This window comes from Macaca mulatta, chromosome 6 (genome assembly GCF_049350105.2).
Source record: "Macaca mulatta isolate MMU2019108-1 chromosome 6, T2T-MMU8v2.0, whole genome shotgun sequence".
Taxonomy (NCBI): Eukaryota; Metazoa; Chordata; class Mammalia; order Primates; family Cercopithecidae; genus Macaca; species Macaca mulatta.
In genome coordinates, this window is record NC_133411.1 from 35,746,913 (window position 1) to 35,770,533 (window position 23,621).

At 42.3% G+C, this 23,621-nt stretch overlaps 1 protein-coding gene across 8 annotated transcripts in view; it reads left to right on the forward strand.

The window, feature by feature from the left end:
• Positions 1-23,621, forward strand: part of RAI14 (retinoic acid induced 14) — a 174,247-nt gene that overhangs the window by 24,980 nt on the left and 125,646 nt on the right. For all 8 annotated transcript variants that reach the window (XM_078004647.1, XM_078004650.1, XM_015139828.3 and 5 more), the window contains exon 2: positions 5,557-5,637. In XM_078004647.1, coding sequence (XP_077860773.1) covers positions 5,602-5,637 — 36 coding nt within the window. In that variant the 5' untranslated portion in view covers positions 5,557-5,601. The remainder of the gene's footprint in view (positions 1-5,556; positions 5,638-23,621) is intronic.

Here is a 23,621-nt window from a genome sequence, read left to right on the forward strand (position 1 = left end):
CAGAAGCAGCAACATAACTCACAGCACAGCCCTGTCTGAGGGGCAGAGGTTGAAGCAGCTTCCGCCCACTGGGAGGGGTTTGGATGGCGTGAGGTGCTGTGTTGTTAAGGATACCTTCACTGGGAAGTTGGTCTGGAGAGACCTTCAACAGAATGTATTTGTTTTGCTGGATTGAGAAAATTGAATGTTTATACGGCTTTGGTTAAAATTGCATTTTTGTTGCAGAGAGATTATTGTCTAAAGAAATACTCAAGCACTTGAGTGAGAAGAGGTAGATGCCGACAAGGAGAGAAGGAGTGTGTTGAGGCTTGTTCACCACTTGGTCTGTGGTGTGGATTTTAAGTCTGATGTCCTTTTTAACTTGCAAGAAAAAGTCCTGAAGCCTATTTAGGGGCACATGTTAGTGTTCTGGTTTGGCTGAGAATTCTATAGATGTATTCCCGTATTTTGTGATGGAATATTATTATTATTTTTTTCGAGACAGGGTCTCACTCTTTCATCCAGGCTGAAGAGCAGTGGCATGATCATGGCTTACTGTAGCCTTGAACTCCCAGGCTCCAGTGACCCTTCCACCTCATCCTCCTGAGTAGCTAGGACTATGCGCCATGTGCCACCAACACCAACTAATTAATTTTTTTGTTTTTGTAGAGAGAGGATCTTGCCATGTTGCCCAGGCTGGTCTTGAATGCTTGGTTTCAAGCAGTCTTTCCACCTTAGCCTCCCAAAATGTTGAGATTAGAGACATGAGCTGCTACGCCCGCCTGGCTGCATTTCTTTCTTCATCAGTCTAGAGGTTTCTAACCTGGAATTTTCTTTCTTTCTTTTTTTTTTTGAGATGGAGTTTACTCTTGTTGCCCAGGCTGGAGTGCAATGGTGTGATCTCAGCTCACCGCAATCTCTGCCTCCTGGGACCAAGCGATTCTCCTGCCTCAGCCTCCACAGTAGCTGGGATTACAGGCATGTGCCACCACACCCGGCTAATTTTGTATTTTCAGTAGAGACAGGGTTTCACCATGTTGGTCAGCTGGTCTCGAACTTGCAACCTCAAATGATCCGCCTGCCTCGTCTTCCCAAATCACTGGGATTACAGGTGTGAGCCACCATATCCGAATAACCTGGAATTTTCTTAATCCTAAGGACTGGCGAATGTAATAGAGATTATTAAGCTTTTTAAAAAAATAACAGCTTTGTTGAGATATCATTCATATACCATTCACTTCACCTCCTCAAAGTGTATGAATGAATGGTTTTTAGTGTGTTCACAGGTTGTGCAACCATTACAGCAATAAATCTTAGAACATTTTCATTACACCCAAAAGAAAACCCCATATCCATTGTAAGGGTTTTTTTTTTTTTTTTTTTTTTTTTTAATGCTCAAAGAAGTTTAACTTTTTTGTTAATGATAAAGCTGTATAGGCTAATATCAAGGTTTTAAAATGCAGGTTAGGATTGGGAGTTAAATTATTTTTTAAAAGGGAAAATGAATTAATAAATAAACAGCGTTGCATCCAGTCTTTCAAATGAGATGGAAACAAGCATGTACATCTCTGCCTTGCTCCATCCTCATCTATCAATGTGACGTCCATTCTGTGATGATTGGTGGCCAGTGATGATTGGTGGCCAGTGATTGACGATTGGTGGCCAGTGATGGATGCCATATTGCAGGGACTGATTTTGAATTAAATGGGCAACAAACTGACTAATATTTCTGCTCAGTGGGTAGGTATGCTTTATCTTGCTTGAAATGGGAGAACTTAGTTCAGAGAGCTTTTTCCATAGATGCATGATCCTGTCTGGTACATACTCCAGTTAGGCTGCTGTGCAGCTAATTCAGCTTTGCTGCATTTCTTTTGAAGTAAGCATCTTGATTTAATGACTTTTCCAAGGACTGCCTTTAGTGTGGCCTTGCCAAACTGATAGATGTCACTTTACTCAACATAGGCTGTAGCCCAGCCTGGGCTTTGGAAGTTTGGGATTGAAAATGGGACTGTAAGATCCCAGTTGGCCCAAGGAAGGCGAGTCCGTTTACTCATGATTCATCTTGAGGAAGAGGAGATGCTGGGACAGCTGGCACCTGGCGTTATTCCAGGGGCCACATTACTTCCCGCCAGCCATGGCTTCCAGGTGTGAGATCCTTTCGTGAATACCAGGAAAGCAGTGATCTATTAATAACTTTACCCCAGCTACAGTTCATGCCTCTAGAGTTACCATTGTGTGGATTTCCAGAACTTCTTTTCCTTTGACACTTATCTCTATCACTGTGGAGTTAGGCCCGTGGGCCATCCAGCTGTCACACACCCAAAGCCAGGGACTCCAGGAAGACACTCAATTTGGCGGTTAATACCTTCCCTTGGGAACTTTTGGAATTATTGCTTTATTTATTTAATCCTCTTCAAATAAGAGTTTGTATACTTTTCACTGCATGCTTTTAAAAAAAAGAAAAGCCAAAGACAAATACACAGAAAAATGAATACAACACCCACGAAACCCCCATGACCTCAAACAAAAATCTTCCCCGCTGTTGCCTAAGACTTTGTGCTCTCTGAATGTGTGAATGAAGGAATGCTTTGAGTGGCTCTGCTGTGGGGAACTGCACATTTTGGGTTATCCAATATGTGGCCTCTCTTTTCTCCCTTTTCTGCTGGACTGATTTGTCCTGTTTCCTTGGTTATTAGTACTTCCACAAGAAGGGGGAAGGAATTAAATTCGAAGGATGATTTCCACTTTCTAGCAACAGTTGGTGTAGAAACCCTGGGCTAGCCAGTGACAGTTTGGGAATATCTGATTATCATTATTTCTACTTTGATTCATCAAAAGGTGATTCTGTTTTGACTTGAAAAAAAAAAAAACAACCCAACTTTGGTTTATGAACCAGCCCAACTCTGACAAGTGTGTTCCTGTTCCACCTACATCAGTTCTAGTTTCTCTAACTTCAGTGTGCAAAAATTCAACCAAGGAAGTTCCTGGGCTCTACCCCTTGAGATTCAGTTTTCACAGGACAGGGGCTGAAAGGTTACATTTAGTCCCCAGGTCCTTCTGATATGGATTAACTAGGGGCTGACTTTGAGAAACACTGCCCTGGAATTTGCACTTGCTATTCAGGTACTAGCCCAGCCTTCTCTGTGATTAAATGCTTGGCAGTTAACAATGTATAATTATGGTGTGTGTCGTTTCCAAGGCAACATGCATCTGTCACTCCCGCTGAGGCTGGGAAGATTGAAAGGGGCCATGGAGAGGCTGCAGTCACAGTGAGGCCTCCAGATTCATGACAACAAAGTGCTTCATGATGACTGGGTTTTCACACCGTTTATCCACGGGCCCTAATCAATGACAGCAGCAAGAATGAAAGTAGACACATTGGAAGCCAGAGAGTCACTGGGTGACTTCTAGAGGTAGCAACAAGCTCAAGAAGAAGGATGAGTACGGCATTCAGTGGCTTGCACTCCCCAACCATCCTCTCATGTCAGTTTTTTTTCAGAATAATAAGGATGTGGGGGAATGTGAGATGACCTGGCAAGGCTTCTGAAAACAGTAGTTAACTGTGGTAAACGTGTGCCTGCTATTCCTCAGTTCTCCTCTGGGATGGTGCTGTTAAAGGTCACCTGTTCTTACTTGCAGTGGGCTTGATGTGACATTTATTGAGCATTTACTATGTGATGGAAACTTTCATATAGATTATCTTGCCTTTTTTGACCTAAGTGTATTTTCATTTTTTTATCTACATGCAAAGATTACACATTTTGTACATTTCCAAATGTAATGAAAAAGGTAGAGTCTGTACATGTTTGCCGGGCACAGTGGCTCGTGACTGTAATCCCAGCTCTCGGGGATGGAGAGGCTGGAGAATAGCTTGAGCCTAGGAGTTCGTGACCTGCCTGGGCAATATAGTGAGACCCCATTCTCCACAAAAAAGGAAAAAAAAAAAAAGATAAGGTCTATACATGTTTTAACACAGGATTTGGCTTTTTGGTTTTAGTTGTAAAACTGTATAGGGCAGTGCTGGATGGAACTGGAAGCCGTTATTCCAAGTGAAGGAACTCTGGAATGGAAAACCAAATACCGTATGTTCTCACTTGTAAGTGGGAGCTAAGCTATAAGGATGCAAAAACATACAGAGTGGGTAGGGGAGGTTGGGAGAGAGGTGAGGGATAAAAGACAACATATTGTTTGCATTAAAATCTCAGAATTCATTGCTAAGGAATTTGTGTATCAAAAAACTACCTATATCCCCAAACTATTGAAATTAAAAAAAAAAAAAAAACACCAAAACCATATACGGCAGTGAAAACATTCAGCCACTAGTCAGGCTTTAGGGTCTGGTTCTGAATCTTATCATGAATAGGCTTTGTGACTCAGGCAAGTTTCAAAACTTGTCTGAGGCTCTGTTTCTACTTCTGCGAATGAGGCACTTAGACTAGACAAGCAATCTTGACTTTTGAAGGGTGGCAACTACCTCGTAGAATCCAGTGAAAACTCGGAGCATTCTTCCCTGAAAAAGGTAAATGTATGCTTGCTAAAAGATAATTACATTCAATTTCCAGGGGACCACAGACCCATGTTAAATGAAGTGATTGCTTAAGATTCAGCTGCAACTCAGAATTGCTGAGTCCCACAGGACCCTGAGAGTCTTGCATTGTTTAGAGAGGCCCCCTGAGGAATGAGCTATTTGATGAGGGAGGTTTTGTTGTTCCTGGCATTTTTCACTAACTGCCCTGTGCATTCTGGGGAGGGGAGACGGGAACAAACACTGAGAAAAATAAATAGGGAATGAGTGGCATCTGGAATATGAACTGTTTTCCTCATCACTTTCACAAGGAGGTGGATGGCATGATTGCAGCACAGAAGATATGTCGAAGAATTACTTGAACATAGAGATACAGCATTTTGTATAGTGACAGTTAAGCAGTAACTTAGACTTGCTCTACTTTTAATGTTTTAGAACTCACTGATACAGAAATCTAAGAAGGTCCAGTTCATAGAAGCAGAGAATAGAATAGTAGTTACCAGGAGCAGGGGTGGGGGTGTGGGAGTGGGACAGTGGGGGAGGTGGATGGGGAGATGTTGGTCAAAGGATGCAGCATTTCAGTTAGAAGGAAAAGATGAAGAGATCTATTGTGCAACATGGTAACTATAGTTAGTGTATTGTATACTTGAAAAATTCCTGACAGTAGATTTGGAGTGTTCTTATCACAGTGAAATAATAAGTATGTGAGGCAATGCATATGTTAATTAGCTCAACTTAGCCATTCTACAATACATGCATATTTCAAAAGTCATGTTGTACACCGTAAAAGTATATACAATTTGTATTTGTCAGTTAAAATAAATGTTAATAAGTAGGAAAAAATGGAAGTTTTGGTTAATTTGAAAATGTCAGAAGCTTCTAGGGAGTATATTATAAATGGAAATATGTTATTTACCACTCCTCAGCTGTTAACTGACCACCTTCCCAACCCAGCCCTGCTCTGTCTCCTACCCATGACCCAAAGTTGTAATCCAATCAAGACAGAATGCCTTATTTGGAAACCTACATATGTCCTTTTTTTCTCTGCTTAGGTGTTGAAAAATCTCTAGAGCTTTGGAAGGCTGAATGGACTAAACATGAAGAGCTTGAAAGCGAAGTTCAGGAAGAGTGACGTGAGTATGCGGTGACTCAGAGTCTGGCTGTTCCTTCTCCACGGAGCTGCAGAAACGCTCCTCCCACCTTGATAAGGCACTGCTGAGTTAATAAACTACAGACACTCAAGTGCTCTTGGCCCCAGCTCAGGGTAGCTTCTGTAGATGGCATGCTCTAGGTTCCTTGCTGTTTGTGTGCGTAGCTTTCAAAATGCTTTTTTTCTTTAATTCTGGGGATCTGTGCCTTGTAGAGAAAGGAACAGTCACGTTAAACATCTTCAAAGAAAGAATCAGTAAAAATCTCAACATTTCTAAGGTTGCCAGAAATCCTGATTCAGAATGTTGTTTTTAGAAGAAGCTAGTCTCTCTCATGAGGGTGGTTCAGGAATGACATATTAGCATGGTTCATCTTTGGCTTTAGGAAACGTGTTCAACTCTGTTAAGGCTTTTGTGGTAAAATGGTATCTATTGCTGCCCGTACCTTTCCTCCCACTGAATTCCAGGGACTCTTCCTTATTTGTTATCTATCATAAAAGACTCTGGATTGGAGGAACCAGTTATGATGTCAGAGTTATGAAACAAAGTCTCCCTCAGGAGAAAAGGGAGAAAAACGTAGCAGAGGGGTTGTACACGGTAATATTTTTTTAAAAGGTCACCCCATAAACCCTTCTATGATCCCAGTCTTGTACTAGCTGCATTCCAGAAACTTTGAGCAGAGTTGTGGAATGGGAGAAATTAATGGAAGGGAATTAGATGGAAGCCAAGGTATGTCACTCTCAAAATGGGCTTGTTCAGCTATCATTTCAGATGAGCTAATTAAAGATGAACCTGGATTTTATTGCTTTGCCATGAATTATATTTTGACAGCTTGGCACAGCTGCATTTTTGCAATAAATGGAGACTGTGTCTTTTATGGCTAATATGTAACTTGCATACCTACTTCTGCCTGAAGCTTATCTCCTGAGGCTGCATCATGACATGTAACTTACTGCCCTGATAAAACCCAGGCTAGATGAGATGCTTATGGGATGATGGTAAAATACCGACCCACTTAAAGAAAGAACTGGGAAGCCTTATGAAAAAAGTTGGTCTCACCTTCTTATCCTTTAGGTAAATTAAATAAAACTCACAGAGTGCAAAGAGACTTTGACAAAGACATGAAACTAGCTGTTGGCCAGAGTGAAAGTCCTGGTCATCCAACTTCTAAGAAACCTCCTTCAACCTCATCGTCTGCTGGCTGTATGTTATGCAGCCTACATATCTCCCGTGGCTTTCAGCTAAGGAGAAAAAGGCAATTAAATGGAAAATGTTGTGCAATTCAGCAGATAGGGGTTTCTAAATTATGTGACCAGGTTAACAAATGCCTTTTTCTATTCCAAGGGAATCTAGGTAGCTTTCATTTACATAAGTTAAGATTATTTTTAGCAAAATTTCATCAGTCTAGACTTCCATGTATATGAACAGGGGCCCAGAGGAATGATAGGCACATAAACTTTTGGTTTAAAAATCAAAAACTGGTGGCAGTAGGGAGGGTGTTGCCGGAATCCAGTTAGAAAAACTGAAATATTTCCATGATTTAAAAAAATCCACTGTAATAACACTAGTAAAAGCTTCTGGGATTTGGCAGCAGAAAAGGCTATGATTTTGGCAGTTAGTGCTAAGAGAAGAAATGCTGAGAAGCAGACCTTGGGGAGGAGAGCCTGGGGAGGAGGAAATTGGTATAATGGAGTCCAACAATTTCAAATGGCTCTCCACATCCAGATTGTTTCCCCAAGCCACAGAACTGTACAGCTAAATGGAGGGAATAGAAAAAGACAACAACAAAAACATTTCAAAGCCCTGTTTGTTAACCGTATGATAATAATGCTAATAATAATTAACCATTAGGAAGTATTAACCAAATGTCGGGAGCTATACTAAGCTTTTCACGTGAAATTCATTTACTCTTGCCACAAATCTTACGTGGTGGGTATAACTATTAAGCTTATTTTACAGATGAAGAAACTGAGGCCTTAGGGACATGCAGTCATTTGTCTGGGTTCTTAGAACTTTAAGTTCTAGAACCAGTTTTTGCACTAAGGCAGCCTGATTCAAGAGCCCATGTTTCCTGAAAGAGGAATTTTGGGTGGAAAGTATATTTTAAGAAACTAAGCAATCTGCTGGCACAGTGGCTCACTCCTGTAATCCCAGCACTTTGGGAGGCTGAGGCAGGAGGATCTTGAGTCCAGGAATTCAAGAGCAGCCTGGGCAAACATGGTAAAACCCCATCTCCACAAAACAATTAAAAAATTAGCCACCTATGGTGGGCCACACCTATGGTTCCAGCTACTCGGGAGGCTGAGGTGGGAGGATGGCTTGAGCCCAAGAGTTCAAGGCTACAGTGAATTGTGTTCACGCCACTGCACTCCAGTCTGGGTAACAAAGCAAGGCCCTGTCTCAAAAAGCAAAAAACAGAGCAATCTAGGGAGTAGCTTTAAAAGTGACTTTAGACTTGGACCTAGGTTTGTGGGACAAGTCTCTTACTCTTCTGAAGCGCAGATTCCTCACCAGAAAAGTGGAGGAAATAATATTAGCCCTGTAAGGTTGGGGTGACAGTTAAATGCATTAAATGAATGTTGGCTGGGTGCAGTGATTGACACCCGTGATCCCAGCACTTTGGGAGACTGGGGCGGGAGGATCACCTGAGGCTGGGAGTTTGAGACCACCCTGACCAACATACATGGAGAAACCCGTCTGTACTAAAAATACAAAATTAGCCGGGTGTGGTGGTGCACACCTGTAATCCCAGCTACTTGGGAGGCTGAGACAGGAGAATCACTTGAACCCGGAAGGCGGAGGTTGCGGTGAGCCAGAGATCATGCCATTGCACTCCAGCCTGGGCAACAAGAGTGAAACTATGTCTCAAAAAAAAAAAAAGAATGTCAAAAATCTTAGGGCCTGGTGCTCAGGAGATGCTTAGTAAATATTTGTTTCTTCCTCCTAATTAGCAACCGGCAATAAAAAGTAGGATTCAAAAAGTTTACATGGTCTGGAGGGTAGAATAATCTGGTAACAGTTGCTGCTGCCGAACAGGGAAACTGAGAGCTGGGAGGGAGTGGAGAAGAGAGGCTTGTTTTCCAATGTATGCCTTTGATTTGGAAGTTCTTGATATATGTACATGTATATCATGCATATATATGTATTGTTAAGGAAAAACACGTTTACAAACATTTACATTCAGTTGAATGAACCAAATTATAATTTTTTTTAACCTGAAACGAGTGGTCTGTCTCAAAATATTTTAAACCATTGGGCATCACATTTTCCTGCTTGTCTGTGTGAGGGAAAAGGAGGAAGAAAGGATTCTTTGTATTTCTGGGGGGTAGGAAGAGGAGAATAGCAGATCAGGTTCTCGCGCTTGCATAAAGAAGACAGGTGACCCACTGGTGTGATCACATTTCAGCGAGCCTGCGTCTGGGAGGTCTGTGGCCAGATCGGTTTGTGGCCATTGCGAGCAAAATCCAGGAGTAAACATAGGATGAAAGTGGCCCAAGGGGGCCTCCTATGGGTGGCCTTCAGGTCACTCTGTGACCCCAGGGCCATCACGTGGGTAAAGATTGAATGGGAGTGTCCTTTCCGGAAGACTTAACAACTGGCACTGTGTCAAAGACAGATGTGAGTTTGGTAGGGAATGAGCCTGACTCTGAGGGCTGTGGTTAGACAGTGTCATTGTCCAGTGGTTTTGATTCTTAAGTCTATTTGGGACCCTGCAGATAACCCACAGAGGCTAAACAGCATTATGAAATTTCTATGATGGATAACCTTTTTTACTTCACATTTATAACTTTATTTTGGGAGTTCTTAAACTTGAGTTGTTAGATAGTAGATAGGATACAAGAGAAATGCAAATATGGTTGTTGTCTTTAAAAAGCTGATAAACCTCGGTGGGAAGAGAAAAAAAAAACATGTAGGAAACAATTAGAGCAAAATACAAGCAGTATAGACTATAGATACTCAAGGTACCTCTAAGATGATATAACTAACTAGTTATTAAGTTGTAGGGCCTGGTGATAAATGCTGCAAATTTTCAGAGGGCTGAATCATTGAGAATGGGAGAATTTGGGGAGCTTTATGGAGGTGGAGCTTCATGCAGGCCTTGCTGGTAGGAGTCAGATCCAAATTCATTCGTTCTTGCATCTCATCGGTTAAATTTATCCAGTTGTCTCACCACCATTTGTTGAGAAGACTATTCTTTCCCTCATTGAATGATCTGCTCACTCTTGTCAAAGACCAATTGCCTGTAGATATGTAGGCTTACTTCTGGACTCCCATTGGAAGCGTGGTTGGGAAGAGGGGGAAAGGTCAGAAGGTCAATCAAGGGAGGCAGCTTGCAGCACAGTGGGTTAACTCAGTCTCAAAAATGGCCCTTGACATACAAAATAGTAATATTAATAGTTCAGGAGCCCAGAAGAGTGCCCATGGCATGTCCCTGAGTATTTAAAGAAGAATACTATAAAGTTTTCATCCTAGTTTTAAAAATGGATAGACTGATTTTTATGCTTATTAAGCAAGCACAGAGTTCTCAATGATCATTATTTGTATCTTTTATGACCGTAGCTTGAAAAAATAACTTCTTTACCTCTTTAAATATTTGCAGCAGCTAGTATGTGGTTCCACAGGGGAAAATGAGCTGTCATCATGAAAAATGAGGCCAAAAAGGTTGGGATTTCCCTTTGCTAATAAAATGCTCAGGCTTCTGGAATTTCTTTGTAGATGCCAATTTTTAGTGACTTGAGTGAAATGGGTGGAGGTTGAGGGATGGGAAATGGGGTTGAAAGATCTTTGTAACAAATCTTGAGAAATGTCATTCAAACGTGATCGAGGCCTTCACCGTTTACTTTGAGGGTGTATGCTTAATTTGATGAAAGATTTATTCCCAATTATATATTTCATTGTAATAGGGAAGCAGCGGACATTCCATTAAAAAAATCAAAACAGCCAGTTTAAAGTGACAGGCCCTAAGAGAGATTAAATTGATGGTATACCTTTACATAGCAGCTACTAACTATTGTAGCTTTCAGCCAAGGAAATGCATACACCCCATGAATCTTGAAGAACCAGGCATATCCTGCTCAGACAGAGGTTTGAGTTTGTTGCCTGTTAAGATAACAGTTCACGGCAGGGCATGGTGGCTCACACCTGTACTCCTAGCACTTTGGGAGGCCACGGCGGGTGGATCACCTGAGGGCAGGAGTTCGAGACCAGCCTGGCCAACATGGCGAAACCCCGTCTCTACTAAAAATACAAAAATTAGCTAGGCATGCTGGTGCATGCTTGTAATCCCAGCTACTCGGGAGGCTGAGGCAGGAGAATCGCTTGAACCTGGGGGGGCAGAGGTTGCGGTGAGCTGAGATCATGCCACTTTACTTCAGCCTGGGTGACAGAGTGAAACTCCATCTGTTAAAAAAAAAAAGATAACAGCTCTCATGAGGGTCGACAACCAACATCTCTGCCAAGGTATTTTTTTCAAGAGTTTTTAGTCATTTATAGTAAGTTTTTACAAATGCTGGAGCCTCCTTCCCTTACCACACACACACACGCACATACACACAATGGGAGTATTTAAAATCCAAGTCTCTCTGTAGACATAGGAACCTTGGCCAAATCTATTTCAAGCTAAGCCTTTTTTTTTTTAAATAGACATAATTTTTAAAAAATCAGTGATGACCCCACTGGGTGGAGGTAGGAGACTTTACTAAAGTTCTAGAGAGAAATTTGGTCAAATTTGTGCCATGCTACATATTTTCTAGGTCTTTTCAGCCTGTTTTAAATGGAGAACCTGCTCACTGCCTGATTTTGCCTGGTATTAGTTTGCTAGGACTGCCGTAACAAAGGGTACCACAAACCAGGTGGCTGAAACTAAAGAAATGTATTGTCTAAGAGTTCGGGAGGCTAGAAGCCCAAGATCCAGGTACTGGCAGAGTTGGTTCCTTGTGAGGGCTGCGAGGGCGAATCTGTTCCATGCTCTGACCTAGATTCTGGCGGTTGGCTGGCAGTTTTTGGCTCGCAGAAGCCTTGCCCCATCTCTGCTTTCATCTTCATGTGGTATTCTCCCTCTGTGCATGTGTCTGTGCCCAGATTCCTCCTTTTCATAAAGACGTCACTCATACTGGATTAGGGCTCACTATAATGACCTCATTTTAGCTTGATTACCTCTGTGAAAACCCTATCTCCAAATAAGGTTACCTTCTGAGGTTAGGGGAGCTTTAGGGCTCCAACATATGAATTTTTGGGAGGACACAAGTCAACCCATAACATAACTCCATACCCTTCCATCCTAGAACAGTTACTCTGAAGCCCTGGCATTCCCCCACTAAGCTGGCACTGTCATAGACCTTAGCTCCACTGTTCATCCTTGGGACTATTTTCAGCATCTAAGAGAGTGAGGCTGGAGCATCACAGTTTTTCAATGGGTGCCACTGCATAATATTAATAGCAAGAGTGAACACGTATGGATGGCCGACCTCCTATTACAGAAATAAGGAGCTCTCATGGATTGAATGCTCACCAGGCGCCAGGCACGGTCCCAAGCCCCTTTGCATGCTCTTCGTCATTTAATGCTTACAAAACTCTATCCAGTAAAGACCATTGCTACAATGCAGTTGATAGAGGAAGAAATGAATGTTGAGGGCGGGTAAGTAACTTGGCCAAAGTCAAACATTTGGTAAATAACAGAAAGATGGTAACTCTCCTGGTTTTTCTTGATGGGAGAGCGTTGTGTGCTGTCAACCATGGCACATGCTTGCTAACAAGTTCCTGGTTCCTAAATTGTGAAGCTTCAAACTGCATAAAATAGATGTTACCCTGTTGCTCTAAGCTTAAATAAGACCTCTACAGTGATTTTCCGTCACCACAAGTTCATCCACAGTGGCAAAGCTCACCGACGTCAGCATTATTCCTCCTGTGACAGGGAAAGATTCTTTGTTTCCTGAGAGCCAAATGCATTTCAGTTCTGAAGGGAGGAAGAGCAGATGCTGCTTCTGCTCTTCCAGTGGTGCCAATAAAACATCTCTCTACATGGAGCTCCATTGTGGGCTAAATGGGTCATAGCTTTATTCTATTTACCCCAGACCGTCATTCTCAGTTAAACATAATAACTTTCCAACTGGAAACCAATATGAAACCCAGGGCTTGACCCCTAAACTTGGGGAAATATCCTAGTCTATACAAGTAATGAGTCATTTAGACCATTATCTCTTATGTCTTTATTCTGCATTAATTACCTGATCATTTTGAATGAAGGCTGTTGTTGACCTACATGTTTTTTGTTTGACAAATTCTTTTATGAACTTCTCCTTGGGAGTGAAACAGAAATTGCTTCTGAATCATCCTGTGGATATTTTCAGTAGAGTTTCTACCTAAAGATCTTTGCTGTGTGGATGTAGTTATTTTCAACTATACGGCAATACAGGGGCCAGCGTCGGCCAAATGTTCAGTATGTCTATAAAGATGACGTTAGTGACTAGAATTGGCTTTCCTTTTGCTTGAGTCCCTCCCTTTTTGCTTGAGTCTTCCCTTTTAAAACAGGAAAGTCAGTGTGTTCTGGTCAACTTGATTATTCAACGATTAGAGTAGTTTTTATTGTATTCATGAAAATGCTTTCACTTTTTGGGAAGCACTGCCTGAAAGGATTTCATTTTTATTTTCTTGGGAGCCGAATGATCTGATGGTCTCTAGCTGGTTCCTGCCTCCTGGGCTGCCCAGTGGGCTGGTTAGCTGGAAAGTGTAGAGGTTTATAATGTAAGAATAGAACAAGGAAAAGTTTAAGGAACCACATATTCTCCTTGGATATGTTTGTTCTAAGATGTATTTCCCAATGCTGAGTGAGAATGTTTCTGTAGCAACTTTTCAGATTTAGGCTACGGTTTTGGAAGAGTTTTTGATGAGATTCAATGTGAACTCATGAGTCTTTTCATTTTGTGTGTGTGTGTGTGTGTGTGTGTGTGTGTGTGTGTGTGTGTCAGAGTCTTGCTCCGTCACCCAGGCTGGAGTGTGGTGGTGCGATCTCAGCTCACTACAGCCTCTGCCTCCCGGGCTCAGATGATTCTCCTGCCTCAGCCTCCTGAGTAGCTGCGATCACAGGCGTGTGCCACCATACCCGGCTGATTTTTTTGTATTTTTAGTAGAGATGGGTTTTCGCCGTGCTGCCCAGGCCGGTCTTGACCTCCTGACCTCAGGTGATTCGCCTGCCTTGGCCTCCCAGATTGCTGGAATTACAGGTGTGAGCCACCATGCCTGGCCTGTTCATTCTTTGAAGGGTTGCTTCATAACTGAGAAGGTGCAGGGTCTTTCTGTGAGGTCCCAATGGGTATACTAATTAGGTACATGATAAGCTGCAATAACAAAATACCCTATACAGTAGCTCTAACAAGGTAGAATTTGTTTTCTTCTGAAGTAAATGTTTAAAAATAGTCTAAGAGCCAGCGGGGCAGCTCTGCTCCATAGATTAACCCAGGAACCCAAGCCCTTCTCCCATGTCCTCTGTTATCCTCTAGAGCTGCTCTGTGCAGTGTGCTAGCCACTGGCCACATGTGGCTCTTGAGCATTTGAAATATGCTAGTCCAAACTGAGATGTATACTGTAGGTGTAAAATGCACGCTAAATTTCAAAGACATTGTACCAAAGAAAGAATGTAAAATATCTTAATTTTTTATAATTACACACTGACGTGCTACTATTTAGGACATAATTGGATTAAATAAATAGAGTAAAATTTATTTCACCTGGTTCTATTTACTTTTTTAATGTGGCTACTAGAAACATTAAAATGACGTAAGTCTTTGGACAGTGCTCCCCAGAGAACTAGAAAGAAGGAAAGTAAAGCAGAAGCACTTTCCTTTTTTTTTTTGTCTGTGACGGTGTCTTTCTTAGTGTCTTCCTTTGCGGTCCAGTCTGGAGTACAGTGGTGTCACTATAGCTTACTACAGCCTCAAACTCCTAGACTCAAGAAATCTTCTTGCCCTGGCCTCCCAAATAGGACTACAGGCACATAATGCCATGCCTGGTTAATTTTCTTATTTTTTTGTATACAGACAGTGTGTCACTATGTTTCCCAGGCTGGTTTTGAACTCCTGACCTCAAGCAATACTCCTGCCTTGGCATCCCAAAGTCCTAGGATTATGAGAGTGAGCCACCACACCCATCTAGCATTTTACTTTTTAAAGGATGTGAAACTGAAGGTACACAAATCATTGCCCTCACAGGGAACTGGTTAGAGCTTGCCCCAACCTAGCTGCAAGGGAGGCAGGAAAACATATTCTCTTGCTGGCAGCCTCGAAACCAGTTAAGCCTCCAGGGAAAGGGGAGAATGGATGCCAGGGATGATTAACTCAGCCACAGGCAGTTTCCACAGAGGGTCTTGTTTGAGACTTGGATGATAAAGGTGTGCCAAAGTGTTCTTAAACCTTAGTGACTTTTACAGTTTTGTCTCCTTTTACGCCAGAAGTAACTATTGATGACTGCTTGCCCAGGACCCATTGTCCTATTGGTAGAAGTCTATTGCAGCATGCTGCTGTAGGTGAAGTTAAACGCTTTTCCATGTTAGAAATGGAAACTGCTGGCTGGGTGTGGTGGCTCATCACGCCCACAATCCCAGCACTTTGGGAGGCCGAGGTAGGTAGATCACCTGAGGTCAGGAGTTAGAGACCAGCTTGGTCAACATGGTGAAACCCCATCTCTACTAAAAATACAAAAATTAGCCAGGCATGGTGGGATGCACCTGTAGTCCTAGCTACTCAGGAAGCTGAGGCAGGAGAATCGTTTGAACCTGTGAGGCAGAGGTTGCAGTGAGCTGAGATTGTGCCACTGCATTCCAGCCTGGCCGACAGAGTAAGACTCCATCTCAAAAAAAATAAAATAAATAAAAATAAAAGAAATGGAAACTGCTCTTGAGTGTTACCAGCTGGTGACACTAGGTAACTAGTTAGGCTTTTCCTTTTATGTCCTGTAATATATTGGTGACCTGATTTGATAAGGTGTGGGATGAACAAGGGTTTGTTTTTAAGTACACCATTTTACCATCATAATCTTGAGGTTCCTTTCCCAGATAGGAACTATCATGACCTGATCTTACACCTTCATTGAAAACTTTGGGAATGGTGTAAGCCTGTAAGTTTATGTTATAAGCTTAGCTTTAAGTTACTCTTTAAGTCAGTGTATTCAGTCAATATGTAACTTATAAAATTGTGAAATTTGAGGATTCTTAATTATATTGATTAGTTTAATCTGAACCTACATGACATCTGACTCTCAAATTTTAGGCCTAGAATTCTGAGCGAAACTTTAGAACAAATGTAAAAGAATATTAAAAATGGTAGACTATCCACTTCCACTTCCTAGATATGTAACTTTATTAATATAACCTGTGATCTTATTCACATTTTTGGTTGCCATGTTGTCCTTTTGGTTAATATTGGGTTTATTGCTGATTCTTTTCTCCCAGTGTTGCTTGTAAAGCCTCCCCTCCCCTCTCCCCTCTCCCATCCCCCTCCCCTCCCCGTCCCCTCTCCTTTCCCCCTCCCCTCCCCATCCCCTTCCCCTCCCCCTCCCCTCCCCGTCCCCTCTCCCCATCCCCTCCCCTCTCCCCTCCCCTCTCCCCTCTCCCTCCCCTCTCCCCTCCCCCCTCCCCTCTACCTCTCCCTTCTACCCCTCCCCTCTAGCCCTCATCTCCCCTTTCCCCCTACCCTCCCCTCTCCCCCTCCTCTCCCCTCTCCACCTCCTCTCCCCTCTCCCCCTCCTCTCCCCTCCCCTCTCCCTTTCCCCTCCCCTCTCCCTCTCTCCCTCATCTCCCCTCCCCCCTCCCCTCCCTTCCCTTTAGTTTTCTCACCTGTAAACTGAGGCTGAGGCCAGCACTTCCCTTAAAGCATCATCATGAGGATTAGGATAAAATCTGACACAAAGAAACTTCTCAATAAATGGCAGACGCTGATGCTGGTCACCCCAGTGCCTAGCATAGTGCCTGCATCTGTAGTTCCTATAAGTGTGTGTGTGATGAATGAATGGTCTCAAAACGTCCCATCTCGTTAAGGTCTTATGACTGACACACATGAAACAATTAGGGCAGTGCCAGGTTTGTGCCATTCACAGTGAACTCTGGTGTGTGGCTATTCACCATCACAGGAGTTTAGAGAAGGCTTCGTAGAAGGGGTGAGTTAGGGGCTGAGCTATCGTGATTGGGTAGGTTGGAATTGACAGAGGAAACCAGTACTAATGAGTAGAGGTGGGGTGAAGAGACTCTAGTGGAGAAGGATATATACATGGACAAGTAACAGAAAATCAAGTTTGATGGGAGATATGGGCCTCTCTATACCTCACTGAAAGCCTGGAACGGGTGGGGTGGGTGAAATAGAAGAATGAGGTTTCAAGTTGATTACATTTTCACTATAGGATGATTTGGGGTTTTGAGAGACTGTAACTAGAAAAGGGGGCCAGGACTAGGGCCAGGGCGAGGCTGGTGGCTGCTTCGGGGCAAGAAGGATGGGATTTGAGTGGGTGTGGGGATGAAGAGCAAGCAGGGAGGGAGCCTAGATTCCCTGCTGATACACAAAGGAAAGTCTCTCTCTTGCCGCCACACCCTGTTCTGGCCGCGCCAGCCAAGTGTGAGTGCCCCTCATCTCCTGAGAAATCTGGTGTAGGCTTATTTGTGCACTTGCATTTCCTTAGGCAACGTGGTGGGAAGACACACTAGAAAACATAAAAGGTGAGAGCTCTTTGATTAAACAAGAATGTTTGGGGACAACTATTTGCCACTAAAATACACTTAGCTGCTAGGCATCATTCTAAGCAACTTAAACTGTGATTTATTTATGCCTCTCATTAGAGAAGTGCCGTATGTATTCCCAGTTTACAGATGAGAAAACTGCAACATGGTATCTTGCTACATTGGTTTCCAAAAGTGGCTGTAACAAAGTACCCTAAAGGGAGTGGCTTAAACCGGAGGAGCAACCTCAGGTCCTTCTGGGGCTGTGAGAAAGAATCAGCTGTGCCTCTCCCCAGCTTCTGGTGGATTGCTGGCAGTCTTTGGTGTTCCTTGGCTTATAGGAGCATCATCCTGATCTCTGCCTCATCTTCGTATAGCGTTTTCTCTGTGTGCATGTTTGTTTCCAAATTTCCCCTTTAATAAGGACCTTGGTTGTATGGGAGTAGGGGCCCACCTTATTCTTAACTAATTGCAGCTGCAGTCCCCCTATTTCTAAACAAGGTTACATGCTGAGACACTGGGGGTTAGGACTTCAACATATGGATTTTGGGGTAAACACAATTCAGCCATAATTCTCGTCCAAATCACAAAGGTAAAGTAGGGTGCAGAACTTGCACCTGGGAACTCCGGGTGCAGAGCTAGTGTCCTGCCACTGCCGGCGCACATGGGTGTTTGCTGTCAGGAGAACAAAATATGATGATTCCAGCTGACCAAGTAAAGGCCTGGACTTGAATTTCAAATTCCTCATTCCAATTTCCACTGGCAGCTGACAGATAGTAATCATGGGTAAACTTTGACCAAAACATGCTTCAGTGACAGGGACGCCTAGGAGCCAGGTACAGGATTAGCTTTCAGAAGGCTTCTGGGGCTAGAGATAAGGGGGGTGGGGAGAAGGGTAGAGAATATGGAAATCAAAGCGGTCAGACTAGTTTTGAGCAGGGGTGGGGCCTGGAGAAGAGGCCCGAAACGCAAATTGGGACCTGAGACTTAAGAAGGTATGTTTTAAAATAACAAGTATGTTTTTTGTTTTAAAATAACAAAGGGTATGATTTAGCCTAGGTTGACTGTGCTTGTGAAGGTTTGCTGCACAGTTTTCCCCTGGGTGGTGGTTTCTGGTGCTGGGTTCACGTCTTTGGGAGTTGTAGGTGCCTGGTGAATAGCTGGAAGGTGGACTGTTTTGTAAGCTGTGGTCAGTGTTCAGTGAGTTAAGTCCAACAGTCATCGGAGTCTATTGCTGTAGACTTTTTAGATGCATTTGGAAAAGCCACCTAAGCCCTTTCGCCGTGGTGAACAAGTGGCTTTAGGTGGCAAGTGGCAGTCTTGGGCACAGTAGGACGCGTGGGATAATTGTTCTTGCTCTCCCTGCAGTTCCAGCCCAGTTCCTACACTAGTCATTGTGTTGAATGAATGAGTGACTAAATGTAAAATGGAAATACTGACAGTTTATCGTCACCACCCTGTGGTCCCTCTCTGTTTAGTATTTACCACTTCATCCATATCATGGACAGAAACAAAAGGTCAGTAGAGTTTTCGGGATGTGTTTCCGTTAGGATGCTCTGCATGTCCTCTTGGCCATGTCTGTGCTGTGTGAAATTAACAAGCATCATTGGAGACCTTGGCTTGTTACCTACAATCTACCTGTGTGCTTATTTTGTACCAGACTGTGAAATTATTTTGTATCTATAGCTCATTAGCTCAAGTGGTTGAAGAACCACACTGAGGAACCACAGTTATGAATTTAGACCTTATGTAGGCTAATTAACTAGCCTGTGTTCCCTGAGCAGAAAATTACCTAAATTGAGACCCAGTTTAACTGACTGGCATCTGTGTCTGTGGTCAAAAGAGAGCCTGACTCATTAAGAACACTACCATTCCTTACCAGAAATGGTAAGACAGTCCTGGTTTTGATGGGGCAGCTCTGTCAACCTCATGTAAAAGATACTATTGAGGACTAAACTCCGATTTTTTGATCTTGCCCAAATTTCTATCTAAGGGATCTCGGGAGTCATGCCCTACAAGCCACAAATTCCCATCAGATGGGTTTTATTTGACCCTATATATCATGACTTATTTTTCAACCTGACTCTGGCATAACATTACGAGACAAGGAAGAAAATTAAAATATTTTACCTGAAAATATGTTTATTTGTCATATTTTGAAATGGCCCTGCAAAGCTCCTTCTTTGTGGGGGGGGGGAAATTTGCATCTGTAAAGAATCTCTATTAACGTAGCTAGATCTTTTTCTTCCAGACCCTCCCAAATTCTAAAGAGATTAAGATCTGAATAGGAAACATTTATCATCTATTGCCTCTAAGGACAGCCACTGTAAGACTCCACAAGAACTTTGGTCTCCATAATCTTTATCTTAACCTGAATATTCCCTTTCTACCTATCCCAAGTCTTTAGATAAACTCAACCAACTGTCAACCAGAAAATGTTTAAATTCACCTGTAGCCTGGAAGGCTGTCCCCCCCAACCCCCTCTTACAGTTGTCAAACCGATGTATTTCTTAAATATACTTGATTGATGTCTCATGACTCTCTAAAATATATAAAACCAAGCTGTGCCCCGACCACCTTGGGCACATGTTCTCATGACTTCCTGAGGGCTGTGCACGGGCCATGGCTACGCATATTTGGCTCAGAATAAATCTCTTCAAATATTTTACAGAATTCGACTCTTTTTTTTTTTTGAGATGGAGTTTTTTTGCTCTTGTTGCCCAGGCTGGAGTGCAATGGCGTGATCTCGGATCACTGCAATCTCCGCCTCCTGGGTTCAACTGATTCTCCTGCCTCAGCCTCATGAGTAGCTGGGATTACAGGTGCCCACCATGACACCCGGCTAATTTTTTGTATTTTTAGTAGAGACAGGGTTTCACCATGTTGCCCAGGCTAGTCTCAAACTCCTGGCCTCAAGTGATTCACCTGCCTTGGCCTCCCAAACTGCTGGGATTGCAGCCTGAGCCACCACACCCGGCCAAGAGTTCAACTCTTTTCATCAACACTATGATATCATTATTCCATTCTTACACATTTGTGAGTCATTTAGCCATAGTTTGTCAGAAAGATTCTGGACAACTTCCTCCTAGCTAGGGAAGAAATTCTCCAGAATGGTCGACCAACTCTCAAGACAGAAAGAAGTCTCAATTCCAACTTGGTCAACACAGTGAAACCCCGTCTCTATTAAAAATATGAAAAATCAGGCTGGTGTGGTATGCACTTGTATTCCCATCTATTCAGGAGGTTGAAGCAAGAGAATCGGTTGAACCTGGGAGGCGGAGGTTGCAGTGAGCTGAGATCACGCCCCTCACTCCAGCCTGGGTGATCAAGCAAGACCCTGTCTCGGGCGGGGGACAAGTAAGCGGGGGAAGAAACAGGTCTCATTTAATCAGGTTAAAAGCAGTGAATGTTCGGTATCCCAGGCTCTGTTACCTCAATCAAGCCCGTTATGGGCCCCGTTCACATTAACATCTCACTTCACTACTACAAACCTGTGCTTTATAAGCAATGCTCGGGTTGGCCACTGTTATAATTTTGGACCCACTTAAGGAACGCTATGGCAAGTAAATAGTCTTTTTTTTTTTTTAAGACAGAGCTTTGCTTTTGTTGCCAGGCTGGAGTACAATAGCGTGATCTCGGCTCACCACAACCTCTACCTCCCAGGTTCAAGCGATTCTCCTGCCTTAGCCTCCCAAGTAGCTGGGATTACAGGCATGTGCTACCATGCCTGGCTAATTTTGTATTTTTACTAGAAACGGAGTTTCTCCGTGTTGGTCAGGCTGGTCTCGAATTCCTGACCTCAGATGATCCTCCTGTCTCGGCCTCCCAAAATGCTAGGATTACAGGCGTGAGCCACCATGCCCGGCCATAAATAATCTTTAAAAAGGAATTTATTGTAGTATTATTTATATTAATGAAAAACGAAGAATAACCCAGATGTTGGGAGTAGACAAATTGTTATATCCACAGAGAGGAAAGTTTTAGAGTCATTAAAAATGTTAAGCTTAAAACTATGCAGCAACTGGGAAAATGCATATGATAAAATAAGTGGAGAGAAATTCAAGTTACAAAATTGTACATTACATTATAATTACAACACATAAAAAAAACATATGGTATACATCAACACCTCTTCTTAGAAATACTAGGGAAACAAGGATGGGCATAAATATTTAGCTTTAAGGATATTCAGCATGGTGATAAAGACATAAAAATTAGAAACCACTTAAGTAAAAAATTTGTTCAGTATATTTTGGGCATATATTCCACAACCATTTAAAATGTTGCAGAAATTCACTAAAGAAAGCTATTTTATGTATTATTACTAAGAGACAAAAGCAAGTTCTAAACATGCTTGTGATGCTTAAAATGCTTTAAATGTGTTTCTATTTCTTAAAAAACAACATGGAAGATATCAACAAGGGTGAGAAGTCTCCAAAGACAGATCCAAGTTTTGTGGAGCTTGAGGTTTATATAAAAATCTATGGGAATCCTTCTTTAAAAACATCTTACTTTTGCAAATTTTACAACAACAGAAAGTATATACTATGTGAGCATATTAGTAGACCTTGCAAGGGGCCTTGAGGTTTAAGCTTTAGTTGCTTTATGGGAAATTTTCTCCTGGGGCTTAGGTCTGCATTTTGGGGGTACCCAGCACACTGCTTCAGATTCTAGCAGTTACCTTCTAGGCACTCAGCTGATAAAGATGCAAGCCTTGTAAACAAGCTCCTTTAATGGAGTGGTTCTTTCATTTACCTCAATTGAGTACATCCATCTTTGTTATAGTTCAGTCTTCTCGAGTGTGATGCCTGGACCATCAGTATCAGCATACATGAGGAATTGTTAGAAATGAACATTTTGGGGCTCCACTCCTGAGCTACCTAATTGGAAATTCTGAAAGTGGGGCCCAGTGATCTGTGTTTCAAAAGCACCTTCCCACCTTAGGTGATTCTGATGCAAATTGAAGTTTGAGGTCTAATCCAGCTCAGTCGTTGCCAGCCCCCATCACGATACCAGGAAAGCTTCTTAAACTACTACTGGTTACTAGCTTCTGCATCCAGAGGCTCTTTGTCCAATGAGAGGGAATGTTAACTCACCATGGCAAGCAAATAATTTACAGATTATGGCACTTTGAACAGAAAGAGGTTTAAATGGGTGACTGTAGAGATGAACACTTCCATCCCAGTACTTTGTCCTATTTGTCTTTACTAAACTCCTCCAGATAGTGAGTATCCATAATTACTTGACTGAATCACTGGACAATGTTGTCTGCACAGGTCCACAACTACTATCACTAACAGTTAGTTTGGTTAACCTCAAATTCTGTATACCCCACTTGACCATCTCTAAACCCGCTGACGTTCTGTTTCCTTATCAGCAAAATAGAAATTTTAGAAGAGTACATCCCTCTTAGGGATATTCTGAGGATTAAATAAGATAGAAATGCAAAAGATATTATTCACTTCCCCTAGATACTCTCTAATTCTATTCCCAGTTATATACTCCTATCTATCAAGTCTTTTTAAAAAATCATTATTTCTTCCATTTCTGCATTCGATAAGCAGAATCTCATGAAAGTTTGGATGATGAAGAAATTGTTATCTTTATCTCCTTATAGGATGACTTCAGTTTTCTTGCCACACTTACATTCCATGGGAAGTTGGAAAAGGAAATAGTCTTCCTGTGAGGATGGGACAAAGGTGTTAGCTTTGTGCTATCTACTCTTGTAGTCACTAGCTACATATCTGTCTAGCATGTGAAACGTGGGCAGAGCTGGTAAGGAACTGAATTTTTACTTATTTTTTCTTTTAGAAACAGGGTCTCCCTATATTGTCCAGGCTGGCTGGACTCGACCTCCTGGGCCCAAGCAGTGCTCCCACCTCACCTCCTGAGTAGCTTTGGACTATAGACACATGCCACCATGCCTGGCTAATTTTATTTATTTTCATAAATTTAAATTTAAAAACAGACACTCAATGCAAATATTGGAAAATGCTTAAGTTTGGAACCACTTGGGTATGTGAATGTGTTTTTTCACCTCTAAGTCTCCTGAAATCTAAATAGATGTCAAGTATTTCCAATAAAAATGTAACATAGGAATTGAGATGTACAGTAAGTTTACAGAATTTTTAAAACCTAGTATGAAAAAAAGGAAAAGATCCCACTAACAGTTTTCATGTTGATCTCATGCTGAAATGATCATATTTTGCCTATCTTGTTATTTTAAAAAATATGTTATTAAAATTAACTTCACCAGTTTATTTGTACT